This window comes from Ixodes scapularis, unplaced genomic scaffold (assembly GCF_016920785.2).
Source record: "Ixodes scapularis isolate PalLabHiFi unplaced genomic scaffold, ASM1692078v2 PGA_scaffold6__148_contigs__length_123643588, whole genome shotgun sequence".
In the NCBI taxonomy this organism is placed as follows: Eukaryota; Metazoa; Arthropoda; class Arachnida; order Ixodida; family Ixodidae; genus Ixodes; species Ixodes scapularis.
In genome coordinates, this window is record NW_024609881.1 from 114757458 (window position 1) to 114776895 (window position 19438).

The window sequence follows — 19438 nt, forward strand, 5'->3', positions numbered from 1 at the left end:
CTTCCTTGGAGTAATCTACAGAACTTGATCCTAAGAATGATGAAGCACGGTTCCTGAGAGATAGGCTTGCCCCTGCTTCGACTACCTGATTCCGTTCAATTCAAACTCCGCGCGTCTCGTCACTTGCAAGGGTAGGCTTTCGAATCCCAATCTCGCTTTTAAATTCGAATAAGGCTCGTCCAACCCCTCCGCTTCCATTTCTATATGTTACGTTTTGTTTGTTAGTTTTACGTATGGCCGTATTTAACGGACGCGGGTTGTATGTTCGATGATTTTATTGTGTGTGTAAATGAAAAATGAGAGTGATAACGTCATATAGACAGAAATTATGTCTGAATGTTTTGCTTTGAATCCAAGTGAAGATTGAGAGTGATGATGTCACGTGGAAGAAAATCATGTCTGTGTGTTTGTTTGTGAACAAAAGTCACACGAATGTTTGTCTGCAAGCAAACGTCATGTTTAAATGCTTGTCTTTGAGCAAACATCAAACCTGAGTATTTGAGTGCGAACAAAAGTCATGTTTGAGTTTGAACAAATATTATGTCTAATTGATTTTACGCGAACGAGCACCATGTCTGAATGCTTTCGTGTGTACAGGCATCACGTCTGACTATTTGCCCCTTCCAAAAATTGCCTGAAGTTCGCCTGCGAATAGACTTTATCCACGAATGTTTGTTTCTGAACAAACATTATGTCTGAATGCTTTTATGTGAACCAAGATCATGCCAGAATTTTCGTCTGAACAGAAGTCAATTTTCGTCTGAACAAATTCGTCCCTGAATATTTCTCGGTGAATCAACCCATTGCATTGATGTCGATCGTTAAAAAACGTCAGGTCAGAATCTTTTTTTTTTTTTTTGAACAAAAGTCATACCTGAAATTAATATGTGAACGAACTTTGTGCCTGCATCTTTGTCACTGTGAACCAACACCATGCATAAATGTCCGTTTGAACGAAACAGCAGCTATGAATGTTTGTCTTTGAACAAACCTCATTTTTGAAGTTCATCTGCGAAAGAACGTACGTCATTCCTGAATGTTTATCTGTCAGCAAATGTCATGCTGAATGTTTGTATTTGAACAAACGTTATGCCTGCATGTTTGGATGTGAACAGACCTCAGACCTGTATGTTTATTTTTAAACAAAATCCAATAAGCCTGAAGTTCATCTGCAAAACAACTTCATTCCTCAGTGTTGGTCCCTAAACAAACCTTATTCCTGACGTTCGTCTTGAATTACCTTCATCCCTGAAGGTCTGTCTGTCAATAAACATCATACAGAGTGTCTTATGTAAAAACTGTAGTGTCTGAATCCTCCTTCCTTCGTTGAATATTGTATATTCGCCATCGGCACTTCTAAATGCTCGTCCGTACAAAAACGACGTGAGTTAATGTTCGGCTGTGAGCAAACGTCATAAATTAATATTTTGCTTGTGAACAAACATTCTGTATGAATATTTGTTTCTGAAGGAAAACTGGGGTTTCTTCACGGTCTAAGTTTTAAACAGCAGGGAAGATTGTTGGTACTAACTTGCGTCCCCTCACCTACTCTTAAAACGATATTTGGATACATTTTTTTTTGTTCACACTTTAAGTTAAAAACGCCAAACGCTATAATAGAGTGCACTCTTCGTTATTGAAATGATCTCCATGTGATGATTTAAGCGCCCGTTCCTTGTCACTTTCCGTCAAGTACGCGTATCAATTAATCTTCTTTTTTCGTAAAACATCACGCCCTTCCTGTCAAGTTATGCGAACGCAAAGAAATTCGCAAAAGCATGCGGTCATTTAACACAACTCCCGTTCAAGCAGAATCCACTAGAGGACACAAATCAGACAAACCGACCTCGAAGCAAACGCGCACCTTCCCGAGGTTGGCGAGGCGCACCCTATGCGAACGCCACCTCTTTCTCAAAAATACTGACCCATAAAATCCAGTCGGTCGCTTTTAGCCTAGTCCTTACTTCGCCCCATTACATTTTCTTTTCTTTTTTCGCTTGCCTCTGTGTGTTCATAAAATCATACCTGCATCGGGTTTGGCAACGCCGACTGTTCTGTCAGCGTTGCCCGCATGGCTGTCCCTACAGCATCACGTGCAGAAGGGGCGACGAAAAGCTTCCGAAGGCTCACTCCGCCTCTGCGTGTGTTAGGGGAGAAGGGGGGGGGGGGGGGGGCGGGGAGGGGGGGGGGGAGGAAGGAAAAGAAGCAAAAGGCAGGGCGGGCGCATAATAACGCCATGTTTTCCTGCACGAGGGGGTGCTGATCATTCCTTAGCTTTCCAAACAAGGAAACGTGTTAGGGCGCCGTAACGGATACTTTATTCAACAGACAGCAGATAGAGGTTGGCGGGCATCGGCAGGGTAGATCCTATTCCCAATACCACCCCAAATTGGTCCATGCACTTTGTAGACCATTTCAATGATCGCCTTCCGCGCGCGTCCATCTTTGCCTGCTGGGCTGAGGAACGTGCCCCGGGTGTGGTGTGCTGAGTCGCTCTCTTCTGCGTCGTTAGAGAAGCCTCGCATGAGTCCAAAGTCCACCGACTCGCCGTTTTTACCTGGTTGATAACCACTGGAATGGTGTATATATATATATATATTGCTTTCTATTGGGAACAGATGGTAGCCCGGATGGGAGCTACTTCTAAAATCTGGTTCACACAGCACCGCTTCCTTGCGTTTTCTTACGTTACGCATAAGTCCCCGAGATACTCCTGTCTCCAATGTCGCGTGCCAGGCTAGCTCTCCCAATTGGTAGCCACGCTTAATGTAAAGCACGGATGTTCCGGGGACGTGTACGAAAGCTTTCGTAACGTATATAATGTAACGTAAGATAACGGGGCTGTGTGAACCAACCTTTATGCGTATGCAACTAAGGTTTTTTTTTTTTTTTGAGTTGTGTGAAGATTAAATTACCCAACATATGTCACGACTTTGCTCATGACTCGCAATGCAAAGTTCTGGTGTCACGATGTAGCGATGAATGTGAAGCCGTGGTTCAATGGAATGTGACGTCACGTGACCGCTTAGCGTTAGGTCAGGTTGCGTGGCATGGCGTCACGAACAGACAACGTGAGCCACGCCGTCATGGAAGCAGACAGAAAGGTTTGCTTCGATTCCATGCTTACTCTTATACTTTTACTTACAAAGGTTTGCAGATTGCGTTACAGGCGTCATTTTTGTTTCCAAATCAAAGCAGGCGATATTTGGTGACAAATCTGCTCGTGCTCGCTGAAGTATTTTTAAAAGACTCTCATAAGAAACTACCTTCGTGTTGCGAGTTATTTTATGCAAAAACAGGGGTTTTGAAGCACGGCGACATTAATTCGAAACAGTCGAGCAGACAAATTCTGTCGATCTACAGACGACAAAGATTGGCACTCTTTGACTAATGTAGTGACCTTTTGAACAGTTACTGACGGCTGCAAATTCTGTCTTACTATTCCTGCAAAAAAACCCTAAAGTTTCTTTACAGTACACTTTACACAAGCGTCACAAAGGTCAGTTTTATTCATTCCTCCCATACACCTGCGTGTACTGCCTAATGTCAAGCAATGGCCGCCGGCGGTGCCACCGTCGGGCACCTGATCCATTCGACTACACTAGCTATCAGTGGGCGCGTGCCACTCGACCCATTGGCGCACTAACCACGTGACCACGTAATTCATAGTTATGCCATATTCGGCTAAATTTATCAGAAAGTTGTCCCACTAATTTGAGCTGATGATGGCGCGGTGCGCCTACGCAAATTCTTCCTTCGCTACGTTTATAATGCACTCTGCATCAATAACAGACAGCGTAATCCTCGCTGCAGCCAGTTATTACTGAAACTGAGCCAGCTTGGGTTGTCTTCATGATAACCACCTGATTCTTTCTAGCCAATCCTGGCGATGCGGTAAGGAAAAAAAAGTTGACTATGCTCTGCCAGCCAAAGCCTCCGTATACGGGGGACTAGAACCACTAAATAAGCTCCATATCAGAGTAATGACACTTACCGAAATAGGTGCTTAAAAAAACATGGTTAAACTTGAGGAAGAAAACGAGAAAGGACGGACGGACGTTTTCTTCCTCAAGTTTAACTATCCATACCAACCCGCTCGTTCTGTCCCCAAAAAAACATGGTTGCCAGTTATCTGAAGCTTTATCTGAAATCACACGAAACGCTTTTCCGTCCTCCACGAATGTTAAAAAGTTTCGCGACAGAGCAAAGTAATATTGCATGAGCTTACTAACATCGAATCTAAAGCTGAGGAAGTCGCACTTTTGAATCGATCGGTAGTTGCGTCTGCTTTGTACTAAACACCAAGATGGCGGCGCTTACAACAATTCCGGGAACGGAGTGCCGATACTCTAGCGTACCCCATTTATTGGCTTTATAGGTGGGACCGATGGAAATCGAAAGCCTCTCGGTTCATTAGCCGTGCTCTCGGAGGCCATTACAAAAGCCGTAAATTCGGAAGTTCCCACCTGCTTTTTTTGTTTTTTCGCTTACACCTTTCCTGCCTTTATAAACGGCAATGAAAAAAAAAAAAAAAGGAAACAAGAGGAAGAAGGCTGAATGCGGTAAAGATTGAGCACCCCGAGCTCGGAGAAAGTTGTTTATGACCCTATCGGAAAGCGGGCGTTTGTTAAATTTAAAAGGCCATTTGTTGTGGCCGAGTACCCTATTTGCATATCAAGGGCTTCCGCAAGGGGCACCAAAGTGCTCTCGGCTACCTCATCGCAGGATAGATGTTCTAGTCGGCTCATGGCACGCTCGATTTCGCTGTTTGTTTTCTTTTGTATGATCTTTCTTCTTTGTTGTTGCATGACGCTTATTCTGTTTTACCCTTAATTCTGGAGAAAATGTTTTTTTACTGTTCGTGGCAAGTTAGCGCCTGAAGGCTGCGAGCCTTAGTTGCGTATCAATGAACTACCCTCTTTTTTAGCACAGTCTAAAAGGGTGTAGCAGCTGATTGTGTTTTTTTTTCTTTTTTATTGGAAGAAAGGGGGGGGTATTACGAAGCTTTTGATTAAGCCTAACGATTGTAAGGTTCCAAAAAATACTCAAGAAGAGCTTGTCGCCATCTTATTTCCTCGTCTTCTTTCTGATTTTTCTCTACTTCGTCTTCTTTCACACTGGTCTTCTCCACTGATTCCCATTCATTTTCTTCTCTCGAATAAAGATCGAGAGAAAAAAAAAACAATTTTAGGTAGAAATCTTTTAGGGCTATCATACTCTGAAGTAGAACGAGCTTTTAGCATTTATCAAAACACTAAAGATTTAAATCCATAGACGACGCTATTTCTAAAGACATGAAAACAAAACAAAAAGAAAGCGTGATCGGATCCTTTTCCTTTCAAAGTGGGTTAGAAGAAAAAGTATGATCCTTGTTTCGAAATTGTGCGTTACTTGAGTCTTTCCTTTAGAGAATCTTTATAAAAGACAGCCGCTGTTGCACATCCTGTTCCTTGTTGCGATACATTACGCGCCAAGATGTAGTTCCTGGATTGTCTCAATAGGTGGACAAGTGTAAAATGCGGGTGGCAGGAAAATATACGAAGTCATCAGGAAATAAAAGGGATTTTATAATTCAGTGAAAAATTCAGTGACCGAAATGTGTCTAAAGGTCAATTACATAAAGAGAGAGTGAGTGAGGAAAGGAAAAAGTGAGCCGAGAAATTTTCATAATGTTGTAACTGGATCTGCACAATGGCAAGTTGGCCGCGCAATATACGACGTGTATCGTGTGTTTCTCTTTGACGTTTTTTCTATTTTATAAAGTTGTGACAGACTACCGCTAAACTTCATCTCACACAGCTCAGCAGTGCTGGCAATGGCGCGAGCGCGAGTGTGTGGCTTTGGAAAGTACCTTCTTTGTGCAAGTTCTCGTTCAAGCGAACCGCTTAGCAGAGTTAAGTTCCCGAGCTTGTGCCTTGTAGACTATATTCAGTTGACTGTAGACAGTATATACTTTAGACTTGTCCACTGTAGACGTTGTATGCAATGTAGGCAGTTCTGTGACACACTATAAAGCTACGGGTCAGGAGGCTCAGCTACGAGTCAGTTAAAAACCATATGGTGTATAGATCCCAATTGAGTATCACATTATTTTCAGGCCGGTATGTGCAAAGCCCGTTCGAAAGTCAAAACCGTAATGAGTTGTATTGTGTGAGCAGCAACGTCTACCCAATCTGCCACATGTCTAAATTCCGTTTCCGTTTGAAAAGAAGGAATTATTAAAGCCAGTAGTAATCGGGAAAACAAAATACTGTCTTTTCAGATGCAATCTAAAGCGTCAATTTCTAGTGCAAATTGTTTGTTTGTGTAAACCATTGGAATATTTTGTACGCCGCCATCTTTGTGTGCAAGGCCGCGGATTACCTTTAGAGTATGCGCTACATTTTCTAATATATCGTACGTTGTGCACGTATCACCAGCTTACTGCATTCGCGTAAATCGCTGGAAAGAAAGTAACCCATTTTCCCAACTTTCTTTTCCAGATGACAAATGAGTTTAATCGCTGCTAGAACATTGCAGACCCAATTGGCCCGTTCACTCGATATTCTTTTCTTAAAGAAAATAGTGTGTACGTCGGCGCAGTCAGTATATCCTCTGATGATTTACCCTGGCGAGAGAATTACATGAGTGTATTCTTTGAACATCCCGAACGGTACAAGTACTTACATCGTCTATAATTCGTGGGATTTTTGGAATGTTTATTGGAAAAATGGTGTTTTTTTACTTTATTCTCAATAAGGTAATATTTACTTTCATTTTAAATGGATTTCTCTCGCAGTTAAAGAAACCCTTTTCAAAACCATACCAAGCAACCTTGTCGGGCGCCATTCTTACGCACGAAGCCTGTGATTGGGTCCCAGTCCTTACCGAGCGCTGACGCAAATATCATCCTGTTCCGGGTGCGTGTCCAAAAAAATGTGGAATCTGGATGACTAGCGAAGCAGCTGCCAGATGGTGCGCATTTCAGAAAAGGTTCCATTACCATCGTCGGAACACTACATCTATCATCCTTATATGTTACGCTATGTTTATTTACTTAATGTTCTGATACTAAAAACAATTATTCAAATTATGAGATTCATTTACTTCTCAGGAAATTCAAGGTTGGTCACAATCTGGTGCCAAATCCTTTCTAAAATTTTGTACAATAAAACTATGCAAATGTTTCACGTGTATGGAATAAAAAGTCTGCTTCGAAAAGTGTACTGGGAGAAAATTTTGAGTTTAGAAATAGTGTGTTAAAAACACCTCTGACCGTGCAGTCCTGCGCGTTCTGACTTGAGCACCACTAGACAAAAAGTAGAGGGAAAGTATATTTTAAAAGTATGCTCGATGATTCAGCAGTACTTTGCACATTTATAAAAGGGAGCAGTCAGTATACTTTCGGGGATTCGAAAATTATGGCACTTCTGAATATTCGTAAAGAATTATTGGTAAAGGTGTATAATCAGAGTGCTTCAGGCATTCAATCAATATTGCAGTTATATGTCAAGTGTAGTCTTTGTTCTAGAAGTGCACGATTAGTATACTTCAAACGGTATTTCATGCCTATTGCGGTTGAAAATGTACTTGTTGTGTACTCTTCGTTTTATAAAACACAATTAGTATAGCTCATGTATCTAAAATAGTGCATTTTGAAATATACTGTCAGCGTAACTTTTGTTTCATTCAAGTGCGAAGTTGATATTCACCAGACAGTCAAATAATACTGCAATTTACTCGAAATACCTCTTAATTATAAATTTCATAAAAAGGACGAAATGATTATACTTAATGCACACTGGACTTCGTAAAAGTGCATTAATATTATATTTAAGAATTCAAGAAAATGCACTTTGAAATATGCTTCATGAGTACTTTTTTATTTAATTAAATTCAAACATTTGTTTACTGAGGTATGCAATGAATACTGCAAATTACTCAAACTATATTTCAATCGCAATTATGTTTAATGAAAAGTCGCAATTTTAATATTTGAGACATTTAAATATGACTTGAAATATATTTCGAATGTACTTTTGTCTTTTAAAGCCGCATAATTATAACATTTCAGGTAAGCATAACATAATGCACTTAGAAACATACTTAACGTGAACTTTTTTGTACATAAAAGTGCACTTACTATAGTATACATCAAGAACATTGTAGTTCGACATGCACCTTGTTTACATTTGGTTACCTCGGAAAGGGCACTTAGTATAATTAAGGTATTTTAGACAGATTGCAGTACAAAATGTATTCCACGTGTACTTTGCACAGTGTATACGCATCGTTTACGTTCGGTACTCAGTTACTATTACATTTCAAAACATATTTCAGATACACATTTCATTTCACCCAACAGTGCCCAATTAGCATGCCTAAAAGTCAAATTTGGGGGTTTTACGTGCCAAACCAACGACGGGCATCTGGCACGCCCAAGCGGAGGACTGAGGATTAATTTGGACCACCTGGGGATCTTTTGACGTGCAACCGAAAGCTCGGTTACACGGCGCCTCTTCCGCAATAAGCCTCCGTCAGATTGCGGGCACCTCAGCCGGGACTCGAACCCGCCACATCGGGATCCGTAGGCCAGCGCTCGCGCCTCGGAGCCACCGAGGCGGCTAATTAGCATGCCTATGCTTCAGGTATTCAAAAATACTTTAAGCGTAAAATTTCGTATGCAGAAGCGCAAAATTGGTATAATTATAATGATTGCGTTTTGCCAAGGATGTATTGCCTACCCGGGAGGCCTGATTGAGCCCTACGTCTCGTGTTACCTGGGCCGGAAAACTAAAAAAAATAAACAACCGCTTCGACCTTGTAAAAAAAAATTGTTTTTTTGTCAAAGCCGCCAGTCTGTCGCCGGTATACATGACAGCAATTTGGAAAGCTACCAAAGCACTCGCCGTAGAGACGGGACACCGGAAGTCTTTCGCTTTAGGCATGTGTCGTCCCTCGCGAGACAACTTTATTAACCCGATCATTTGCATTTCGGCGACGTTTATTTACATTGAGCCCGCATTTGTACCGGCACTAGGGACGCGCACCAATGTATTACAGCGAGTTGCAAGAAAACAGCAACAAAAACTCCAATTACGCCGTTAATCGAAGCATTAAGGCAATTTGATGGGGGTTTCGAGAGACGGCACATCCGTGTGCAAACATGTCTTGTGCCGTTCGCACGTGGGCGCGAAAATGTGGGCACGTGTTGTTTTGTTTATTTTTGGTTTCTTTGGCGGACCTCGTTTAGCACTCCTTGTTTTTTTAGATAGCGATCGACACCAAGGGTCTTTTTTTTTTCTAATTTTTATCGGCATACTATATCACTTTCATCCTCATGACTTTGACGTGCTAAACACTGGTCACTTTTCTTTATTATTATTTTTTTTTTAATTTGTTTACGATGGTCCTTCGTTGGAATTCGGGAGGTTTGCTCTTCCGGGAGAGAGTTTTGTATATTGTGTTTTTGTTTTGTTTTTTCTACCGTCGTCTGCGGGTGGTCGTTAAAGCGACGATTTGCTGAATGTTGACAGCACTTCTCGCTACTTTATGACGACGCTGACACACACGGTTGCGGGTTTTAGGTGCATGGCACTGAGTGTTGTGATGCCATGGTTGAGGACATTGGTGATGCATATTATATGTGAATTCAGACATACAACTTGAAAAGCTTAGAGGTTTATAGTTGAGTAATATTATAAAACAACTATTTTGGCTTGTTCGTAACTGCTCAGTCAAGTAATGCTAGGACAAGGTAAAAATGAGAAGCATTAGGTTTGCGTATAGCCGGGAATAACGTTCCAAACTTGAAGAACGTGGTTAGTTCCGATAGATGTTTATTTCTTCTCACTCGAATATATTCACTGAGTGTTTGAACGAATGGTCATACACTCAGCCTTCAAACAATTAGTGTTCAAACCCCCAATGTTTGGACACTCAGAGCAAATGTCCAAACACTCAGCAAACCAAGAAAACTCAACGTAAATCATAAAAATAGCGCAACGCCTTTTGTGCACCAGCGACAGTCTCGCAACAGTTGTGATTGCCAGACGGGATGCCAAAAAGCACGCCGACACGTCAAACGAAAAACAAAAAAACTCCTGGCATTCCGCTTACCGCCAATTCAGTGTTCCAATAACTGGCTTTAAAGGGAATTTCGGCGACCTTGCCAAGGCCGTCGGATAATACGTCGTCACCTCCCTTTCCCCCGTCTCGTAGCGTCATTCGCCGATTACCTCACACTCCTCTCCACGTAATCACCCAGGGTTCGTAACTCACGGGGAGAGCCGCCGTGTTTTTGAAAGTCCCCGCCGAAATTGGCGGTAATAGCCGGTGGGGAGGTTGACGGCAGCTCTCGCGCCCGCGTTACTTGTTTCCACTTGGAGTGGCAGGCGGCGAACTTTACAGAACAAACTTTTCTTAGGTTTTTTTTTTTTTTTTCTTTTTTTTTCTTTGTAAAGTTGATGTCGACGGCGTCATAAGGCAGGCTATACTTCGTTTCACCACAAGTGAGAACGTAGCTAGCCAAAGGCCAGAGGGCGTACAAATGTGGACGCACAAAGAAAACAAAAATGCGAGGTCACCCTCATTGGTTTAGCCGTAGTTGGCAGACTCACAGAAAGACGACGAATGGCGTGACGTTGCACTTTTGGTGCTGCTAGATTGGTCGCATCGACTGGCAAAATCGGCTGCGCTCTGACTTCTGGAATCCGAGACCTTGAAATCTCACTTAAAAAGAAGGCCGTTCTTACCACAATCTTGGGGCAACACTCTGGAATTTCGCGTGAGGGGCAATTCTTGGGGCAATCTTGGGAAACCATTGGAGTGCTGGAGACATCACCCGCGGTACCCAAACTTTGCATTATTTGTGTTTCATAAACGTATTCCTTGCGTTTATTTTTACTATTTTCTTCTTTGTGTATCCGCGTGACGTCATCTGTTTTTCCCCATGTAGACCTGCCTGGAAGTATCAATTCCTAGAGCAATCTTGGGGAAACACTGGATGCTTCAAATATCACTCCAGTGTGCACAAACCTTGTATTATTTGTACTTTTATGAACGTTCTGTGCATGTTTTGACTCTTCTTATTGGTGCATACGCGTGATGTCGATGTTTATCTATGTAGACTTAGAAAGCTCAATTCTTAGATCAATCACGGGGAAACACTGCATGCTTCAAGTGTCACTCCAATGTGCCCAACCCTTGTACGTATTATATGTGTTTGTGTAAATGTTTTTTTTTGTGTGTGTGCGTGTGGGTTTCATTGTTTTTTTATTGGTCTGTTGCCGTGTCGTCGTCAGTTTTTCAGCTATGTAGGCGTACTTGTAGATATCAATTCTGAGAGCAATCTTTGGAAAACACGGAATGCTTCAGATGTCACTCCAATATGCCAGACCCTTAGAATATTTGTATTTTCAAACTTTTTTTGCGCGTTTCTTTGCTCTTTCTCTATTGGTTTACGCTGGTGTCGTCGGTTTTCACATATATAGGCCTATTTGCAAAGATAAATTCTTAGATTTATCGTAAAGAAACACCGGATGCTTGAAATTTCACTCTACTGTGTTGAAACCTTCTTTCATTTTTTTTATTTTTCTTAACGTTTTTGTTAACACTATTGGAGTAAGCGCGTGGCGTCGTCAGAACGTATCACATATGTGAACCAACTTGCAAGATCCAATTGTTACATCAACTTTGAGGAAACATTGGGTACTTGAAAAGCCACGCCACGGACCCAAACCTTGTATCATTAGTATTTTCTGGAACTTTTGGTACGCTTTTGTTTGCTCCTTTTTCATTGGTGTATGACGTTATCAGTTTTCGTCTGTATACTTGCACGTAGATAGGTGCAAACTACTTTCGGGGTGGATTAACTTCATTAATTTGGAGTAGCTGAACTGAACTACTCTTTGACGCAAAGAAAGTTCAAACCGCCGATGAACCTACATTTCATTAAATGAATCTCGACCATTTCCCTTGTTACTCTGAATTATTTCAGTGTTTTAAAGTAACATAGCATCTGGGCATTTTGTGCAGTAATTAACACACGGAAATACACAGGGCTTAAGTGCGACTAGTCTATTAATTAATCAAATGTATTTAATTTTCTGATCAGCTAGTTTGTTTAAATTTGAATATATCAATTACGCAAATGTTAAAGTAAAACGAAAGTACAGAGCATGAGCGCTAACTTATAAGTTTGGGACAATAAAATGAAAGTGAGGAGCAACAGAAACAAAAAAAAACAGACAGAAATGAATGAAAGAAAATTTGTTAACTAATGCAAGCACCACCCTTGAATATAACCCCCTGTGCTTTTTCTTCGATTATAATTTTGTTTGGTAGCTATGCAATCAAAAGAAGAACGTCCTCGTTAATTTATATTAGCTCAGAGTTCCACAAACAAAAGTAGCCCAATAAATTTAAAAAAAATTCTAGCCTACAATTGATACACCCAGTGTGTAATCTTACATTTTTATGTTCAATTAAGAAAGCAAGTTACGCGGAAATAAGCGTGGTTAATTGGGACAGTTTTATTACATTAATAGAGGCTCGTGGTAAACAAAACCGCCCAAAACATTTTTTATATTGTGAATTAAGATCGCAAAGCCCAACGCTTGAAAATATTTTCGGAAAAATAATTCCGTTTCAGACAAAGATCCAATGAAAGCTGTCTTCAACGATTTAACATGAAGGGCTTCGCCACATTATTTATCTTTTTACTATACTCAATTCTTATTGGGAGTGACATTGAGCAGACGTTGATAATTGGTGTGACACTAACCACAGCGTACGTCCCAATCCTTAAAGAGGAAAGATTAATATCTTTGCTGGAACCATATCGATTGCTAGGAAACAAAACTATTTTCGTAAAAAGACGGGTTTGAGAAGTTTTTAAGAACTTCACCTGTCGGCAATTGCAGACGTAAAAGCGCTAACTCGGGTTTGTTGCAACTAGATGAATAGTGTTGGTTTCTATTAACGAAAGAAGGACATTAAAGACAAACAGAAAACACATGCTTTCGAGCCCGTGTTGCCTGTGTTATCTGTTTGTCTTCAATGTCCCTCTTTCGTTATCTTAAATTAGATTAATAGTGGTGCATTTTATCAAACGAGACGGCCGGATATCACGTTGCTGTCACTTTTGAGATATCGCCCAGCATCCAACGGGAGCCTTCTGGTTTCGGTTTCGAACTTGGCTACCTAAACGGGAGCAGACGAACTCGATCCGTGACGTCACGCCACGACCGGTCCAATGGGGCGATCCGGTTTGAACGACGGGGCTTGCTGATTGGTGGGAGAGCTGGGAGAAGACGCGGAGAGCGTATGAACGAAGAAGGGTGAGGAGGATGACGGAGCTGAAAGCGTGTGGTCTGCTCGAGCAGAGATTTTTCGCTACGCGCTTCTCGAAGGACTAGCAACGACGGTGGCTGTGTTGTTGTGCTTTCTGCTAACGGAGCTGGTGTTGCGCGCGTGCCTCGAGATTTGTTTTTCATAGCGCCGTGCAAAGCGGCGAAACCTTTGTTGGAAAACTCAAAATGTTCAGGTAAGTCCAATGTTCTTCTTTTTTCTTTTTTTACATTTGAAAGTGTTAGAATTGTTAACATTTCTTACAGGTGTCTTCGGGCATAGCGCACTAGTAGTTTCGAAGTGATATGTGACATTAGTTACGTTAAATATGGAAGACAGAAAACTATTTATATGAGCTGCTTTTGGTAGGCACATTCTTTCGAAGGATGCATTTTCACAATTGATTTGTGCAACTATTTCGAAGTTTATAAAAGAGTTCACTTATTGCTGTGGCTGTTTTATGTTTCATGAAAACGATATAAAATCTCAGGGCCTTACTCACCTGGATAGATATTTGTTGCCGCATCTGTATGAAACGCGAAAAGTAGGCATTATTGCACTCCCAAAAGTTAGCATTCTGCATTTGTGTGATTTCTTACATGCATTTTCAAAGATAAATTTTTTGTGTGTGTTTCTATCGTTACACAAAAGTGTATTTTCTACTTTGTGGAATTGATTCAGAAGATGTCCGAGTGGTGCAGTTGAAGCGAATTTGTAGAACCTTATTGTCATGATGACCGATGTTCACTTGATTCACGATTTTTTAAATTAAATTATGTTCGTCTTTGTTGTACTTATGCAAATAGCAAATTAGACTAAAGGCATTCTTTCATAGACCTCCTAGTTTCTGGCATTCGTAATCGCGTCCAATAATTTTGAGATTGCAGTTCTTCCCTTGCTATTTCTTTTAATTGAATGTAGTTTAGATCATGTAAGCGTCGATTACCACCTGTTAATAAATCGCAAAACCCATCATAATCGCTTCTTCGACCTAAGAATCTAAGCCTATCAATACTTTTGAGTGAAGCTCACCACGTCTCATAATATCAAGGAGTATCGGAATTTGTGTGGACTTGCAGTGTAGGCCATCTCGGGATGTGGACTTGGCGAAACGCCGCTATGGTGCAAGCACAATTTGAGGATTTTGAACGTTCTCTATTGTCAGCCGTTTCAACCTGATGTTTTCGACTACCACGCCACGTTAGGCGATTCGGTCCGACAATTTCTGTGAAGTTAGCTGACGTCACGGCATTGGTCGCCGAGTGTGAACACGTCAGTTGCAGATGTCCAAAAAGGGATTATAATTAAACTTATAGCACAGACGTCGCCTTTCATCAATGCGAAAAACTGAACATTTCAAAACAAGTCATGAGTGTCGCTACAATTATATTTAATATGCTATTATCACCGACCGATGTTGAAACGATATCAAACTGAAGTGTTACGGCGTAGGTATTGGAGGAGTTTATAGTGTAAAATGTATCTATTCCTGGAATGTGGAACCAACTGGCATATCAGTTCGTAAAATTTTGTGGGTTATCCACAACAAGGCTATGAATGTAGTGTTAATGAAAACACACTTTTCGCCTTGATACAGATGAAAGTTACTCCAAGAGCCTAGAGCTTAATTAAGTCTGAAATATATTTGATACTGGTCACAAATGTAGCGTCATATTTAAAAAAAATGTAAGTTGCTACAGTTGGCTGCTAAAACAATTGCATTGCTTTTTTTCCATAAAATTATAGCGCGGTACTTTCACATTTTGCTGCTCTAAAACTTAATTCATAGATGAGGTCGGGTCAATCCAACCTATAATTCAAAAGATGAAATCGAAAGGTGAGCCAGATTATGCGAATTGACGATATTTACTCAAATCGTTTGAATATCAGATTGCTTTGAATCTAACTGCACAAGTGCATTTTCCGTCATTTTTTTTAGAGTAAGTATTGTTTTATTTGTTTTGAATTTTATAACGTTTAAAGTTTTATATTAGAAAAGAAAAGAAGGCGTTCTCGCACGCGCACTCGTGCCCAAACAGTTCAACAAAGAAGTGCGCAGAATCAGTAACAGTCAAACCGTTGCCTTGAATTTCGTGAGTTCAAACGGAATTGGATGGATGCTTCACATTCCATCGTCCGTCTTGGGAAAAAAGAAAACCTATTGTCGGTTTTTTGGTTGTTGTTGCTGTTTTTGTTTTGTAGTTTATACTATTTTTTGAGGTGCGTGGTTCGTGGGAAGCGTGCGATCCGATTTTCACTGTTTACTTTTTGTGTGGTTTACTTGCCATATTTTTGTTTTTTTCTCAAAAATGATCAGATGTTACCGAAAAAAAAACAAAAAAAGAAAAAAAACACGCGCAGGGGTAAACAAATAATCGAAGGATACGCCGTGGGCCTTTGGGATCTATTATTTATTTTTTTACTCCGGAAGGCGGGTCTTTAGAACCGTTATTCGCATCGACGCGAAAACGATATAACAATAAGAAACTTGGACCGATACCTAGATGAAAAAAGAAAGGAAACAAAAATTTGAGATGTGCAGTGGTGATTGACGGCAAGAGGTCACGGGAAGTGCTTTGAAATGGAACCGTTGAGTTGCTTGTTTCTTCGTCAACTAAAATTTCAGACGCGTTTTATTAATATATATATTTTTTGCGCTCGGTACGTCTATCGTATTATTTCGAATGGGCTGTGTTTTTTTTTTTTTTGTACCTGGGTAGTAGGTAACAATTCCCCCGCACAGGAAAGCGTTCGAAATGTCGATATCCTTACGAACTCTATTTTTCTTTTTATCTGTCTATGTTTGCGTCTGTTTGAACTGGAAAGGTGACCGAGGGGGAAGACGTTGGGGATCGTAGGAGGCAGTTCTCCGTAGCAGCGCAGCACAGTGCCTGAATATTCCGTCTCTTCTTTTTTTTTTCTTTTTACGCATTTTAACAGAGTCACTTGGAGAAGGTGCTTGGTGCACGTCGAACCCCCGAATTCTTTTTGTCCATGATTGCGTATATGATATCCTATGAAATTACGCAATCTTCGTTTTTTTGTTTTTTTTTTATGCGTGCGTGGTTGTAACAATTAATGAACTTGAGAAGAAAAAAAGTCGCGCCTGCAAGCGCCTTTCTGCGGTTTGTCATGACTGTTTGTTGGCTGTACCACGTCAAGGTCACGTTGCGATTCACTAATATCTATAATTACCGGCACTCTATTGGGTAAAGCACATCTAGAAAGTACTTGAAGCAAAGTAGAAAGTAAATGGCAGGTTGGTTATGTACTTCAAGTAAGGTAGTAAGTACACCGGGCGCAATGTAATTGAAGTTAGGTATAATAAATACAATGTACTTGCAAAGTAAAGTACAAGTGCTTTTACACGCAATCTTTCATAATGCTTTTTCATTCCCTTATACCGTGTGTGTGTGTTTAGTATTTTTTTTAACTGGTATGCATTAATTCGGGGAAATCATCAGTTATTTTTGGAAATGGCGGCAAATATTAGATAAAGGTCAAGTGGTCCCAGGGTAGTTATTTTACTCGCGTTCATAGACTATTTAAAACAAACAACTCACAAGGCACTAATTTGTATTAGTCTTATAACCACCATTACTTCACTCTGAAAAATTACCAGATGACGTCTCGAAAGGTGATAGCGCGTTTTCACATCACAATTAATACGCAATTTTGGTTAAAGGTTCACAAAGAGTAATTTCGTGACACAAGTTTTAAAAGTCGAAATTTGGGGAATGTGTTTTGAAGTCGGGAGATATACTTTCCTCAGAAATTACCGGAAAAAAATACTGTAGTAAAGTACAAGTACATACTCAGAAAATGCACTACTTCAAGTAAAGTATAAGTTTTCTTAACCTATTTGAACTAGTTCTTTAAGTACAATGTACTTAAAGTACTTCCCAACACTGCCTCCCTTGTATAACACTGTGCAAGGGCAAATACACTTGGTTACGCACGTGAGCCCATGGAACTTTGCTGAAAATTCACGTGCAGTTTTCTGGTCATTGAACTGTAGACCTTGCTGCTTTCACGTTGTAAAAACAACATTTCATGGACTTTTGTTTAGACTTGATATTCGTAAAATATATGCTAATGCAACGAAGGACTGCACGCTTTTCTTTTTTTTTTTTTCGTTGTGTGCTCAAAGCTTTCTATTACCTGTGTTAATTTTGAAGTTTGTAAAGGCCAGTCGCCGAATATTTTTTTATTGCTTTACTGACTAACTGTAACAATTTGCGAAAAAAAATGTTTGGCGATCATTTGTAGAAGTAAACTACATTTGGGAATGTGAGCGAGATGGCAATGATTGTTTAAATTTGTGTTTAATTCGAAGAAGACCGCGAAGATAGGGTTAAGTGTATTTTTGTGCGGATTTCCTTCATACAGAGTTCACGGAAAGTGAAAAGAGCAAAATAAAATCTTATCGGCACATAAATACAACCTTACATGCCTGAACAAAAAGCTTTCAGTTGACGTTTCAAAGCTTTTCGAGATGTGACATCCATTAGCGCAGAGGGAAGGTTGTTAAAAGTTTGAGGTACGTAATATAGGCGAATGCATTTCCCAAAATATGTGTTGATGCGCATCGGTGGTGAACGGTGTTGGATCTCGAAGGGCCCGACATACATTGTTGGGGTTTTTAAAAGTGTTATCCCAGTAATGTCCGATTATTATCTCGAAATGTTGGTAGAGAGAGGTCATTAAACAGGTTATCAGATGATTGGAGACTCGAGCCGTATGGCACGCTTCGCAAAATGCCTTTTAGCAAAGAATTCAATTTAGAGTCTAATTGGTCCGTTCACTGTCCGAACACGCCATTACCGAAGTATGCTACACACGAGTTCATGCGCCAAAAGTCTTCTCGTTGACATGGGAAGAAACATGCGCAGGTTGCAGAAAGCGGCTTGTAACTTTTTAAGATGTAGAAAGCGTTAAAGTTCCACTATAGATCACAATCAAAATGGATTCCTAAATATTTTGTGGTGTTGACATGGTCGATTGGCACGCAGATGCACGATACACAGTTTGACGCGTGCAATACAAGTGGCTTGTCTAAGAGAATCGATTTTAGCGGACTACAAAAGCATAACAGTTGCGTTTTATAAGCGTTAATAATAACAATAATAATCATTGTTTATGACTTGGTGCACCAGAACAACCGTATGATTGTTCTGGGAATTTCATTTAAAAAATCAGTATCTCACCGAGATTCGCGTCCTAAACACGGTACAGCCCATAGTCAAGATTACTCTTGATTTCATCACTTCATTAAAACATGCTAAGATGGCGAGTCTAGATCTTTGGGATAGACTTGCATCCGGGTTAACGGCGTGGTTCCGTTTTTAACGAAATAATCACTTGCGTAACAGGATACCTGAGGGGCAAAACGCGACAATCCGGCATTCCATAGACCAACACGCGGCTTTGACGTCACGCAACTGCGGTGGTGCTGTCGACGACACGGCGCATGCGCAGACGTCTCACTTCACGCAAATTCAGTTTCTGCGCACGCTCAGTGCCCACACCTGGTGTGGGCAAACGCGGGCTTGTTTGTAAACAGCGTGTCGGTCTATAGATGACGCACGTGACATGGTCCAGCCGGCGCGTAAAGATTCACAGGGCCCAAAAGGTCAGCGTTCACGGAACCGTTACTAACTTTTTACAAAAATAAAATGTCACGAGAGAGTCTTCGCTTCGATAAGTTTTGTAAACATATATAGCTTTTTAAGAATGTCGTCCCAGTCGTAATATCACCTTTTACCAAGGTACTAATCGTAGACAAGACAAATAAAACGCTTCTGCCCATTTTTTATCCGTGACGCATCCGTGGCATTCAGCGAGTTCCATATCACACTATCAAACTCAAGTTTTGTACCTACGAGAGATCAAAACATGTCTACAGTGCGTAGTGTTTTTTTCTTGCTGTTTTCTAAAATTGGTCGTTTATATACTGAACACAAGGTGTAACGCGCATAAGATGAAGCAGGGTATCTCAGACAAACGATTTGTACAATTGTTTTTTTATGTACGAGGTTAATGTTTTTTGTTTTTTTTTTCACGCATGAGGTTAATGTTTTTTCGTTCTTTATGCTGAATTTTTCCCTTT

At 40.6% G+C, this 19438-nt stretch overlaps 1 protein-coding gene across 1 annotated transcript in view; it reads left to right on the forward strand.

Annotated features, from left to right (window-relative positions):
* The first annotated feature begins 13462 nt into the window (after positions 1 to 13462).
* The window catches only part of LOC115312077, an 80490-nt gene continuing 74514 nt past the window's right edge, over positions 13463 to 19438 (forward strand). The window contains exon 1 of the mRNA XM_029970990.4: positions 13463 to 13525. Coding sequence (XP_029826850.1) covers positions 13518 to 13525 — 8 coding nt within the window. The 5' untranslated portion in view covers positions 13463 to 13517. The remainder of the gene's footprint in view (positions 13526 to 19438) is intronic.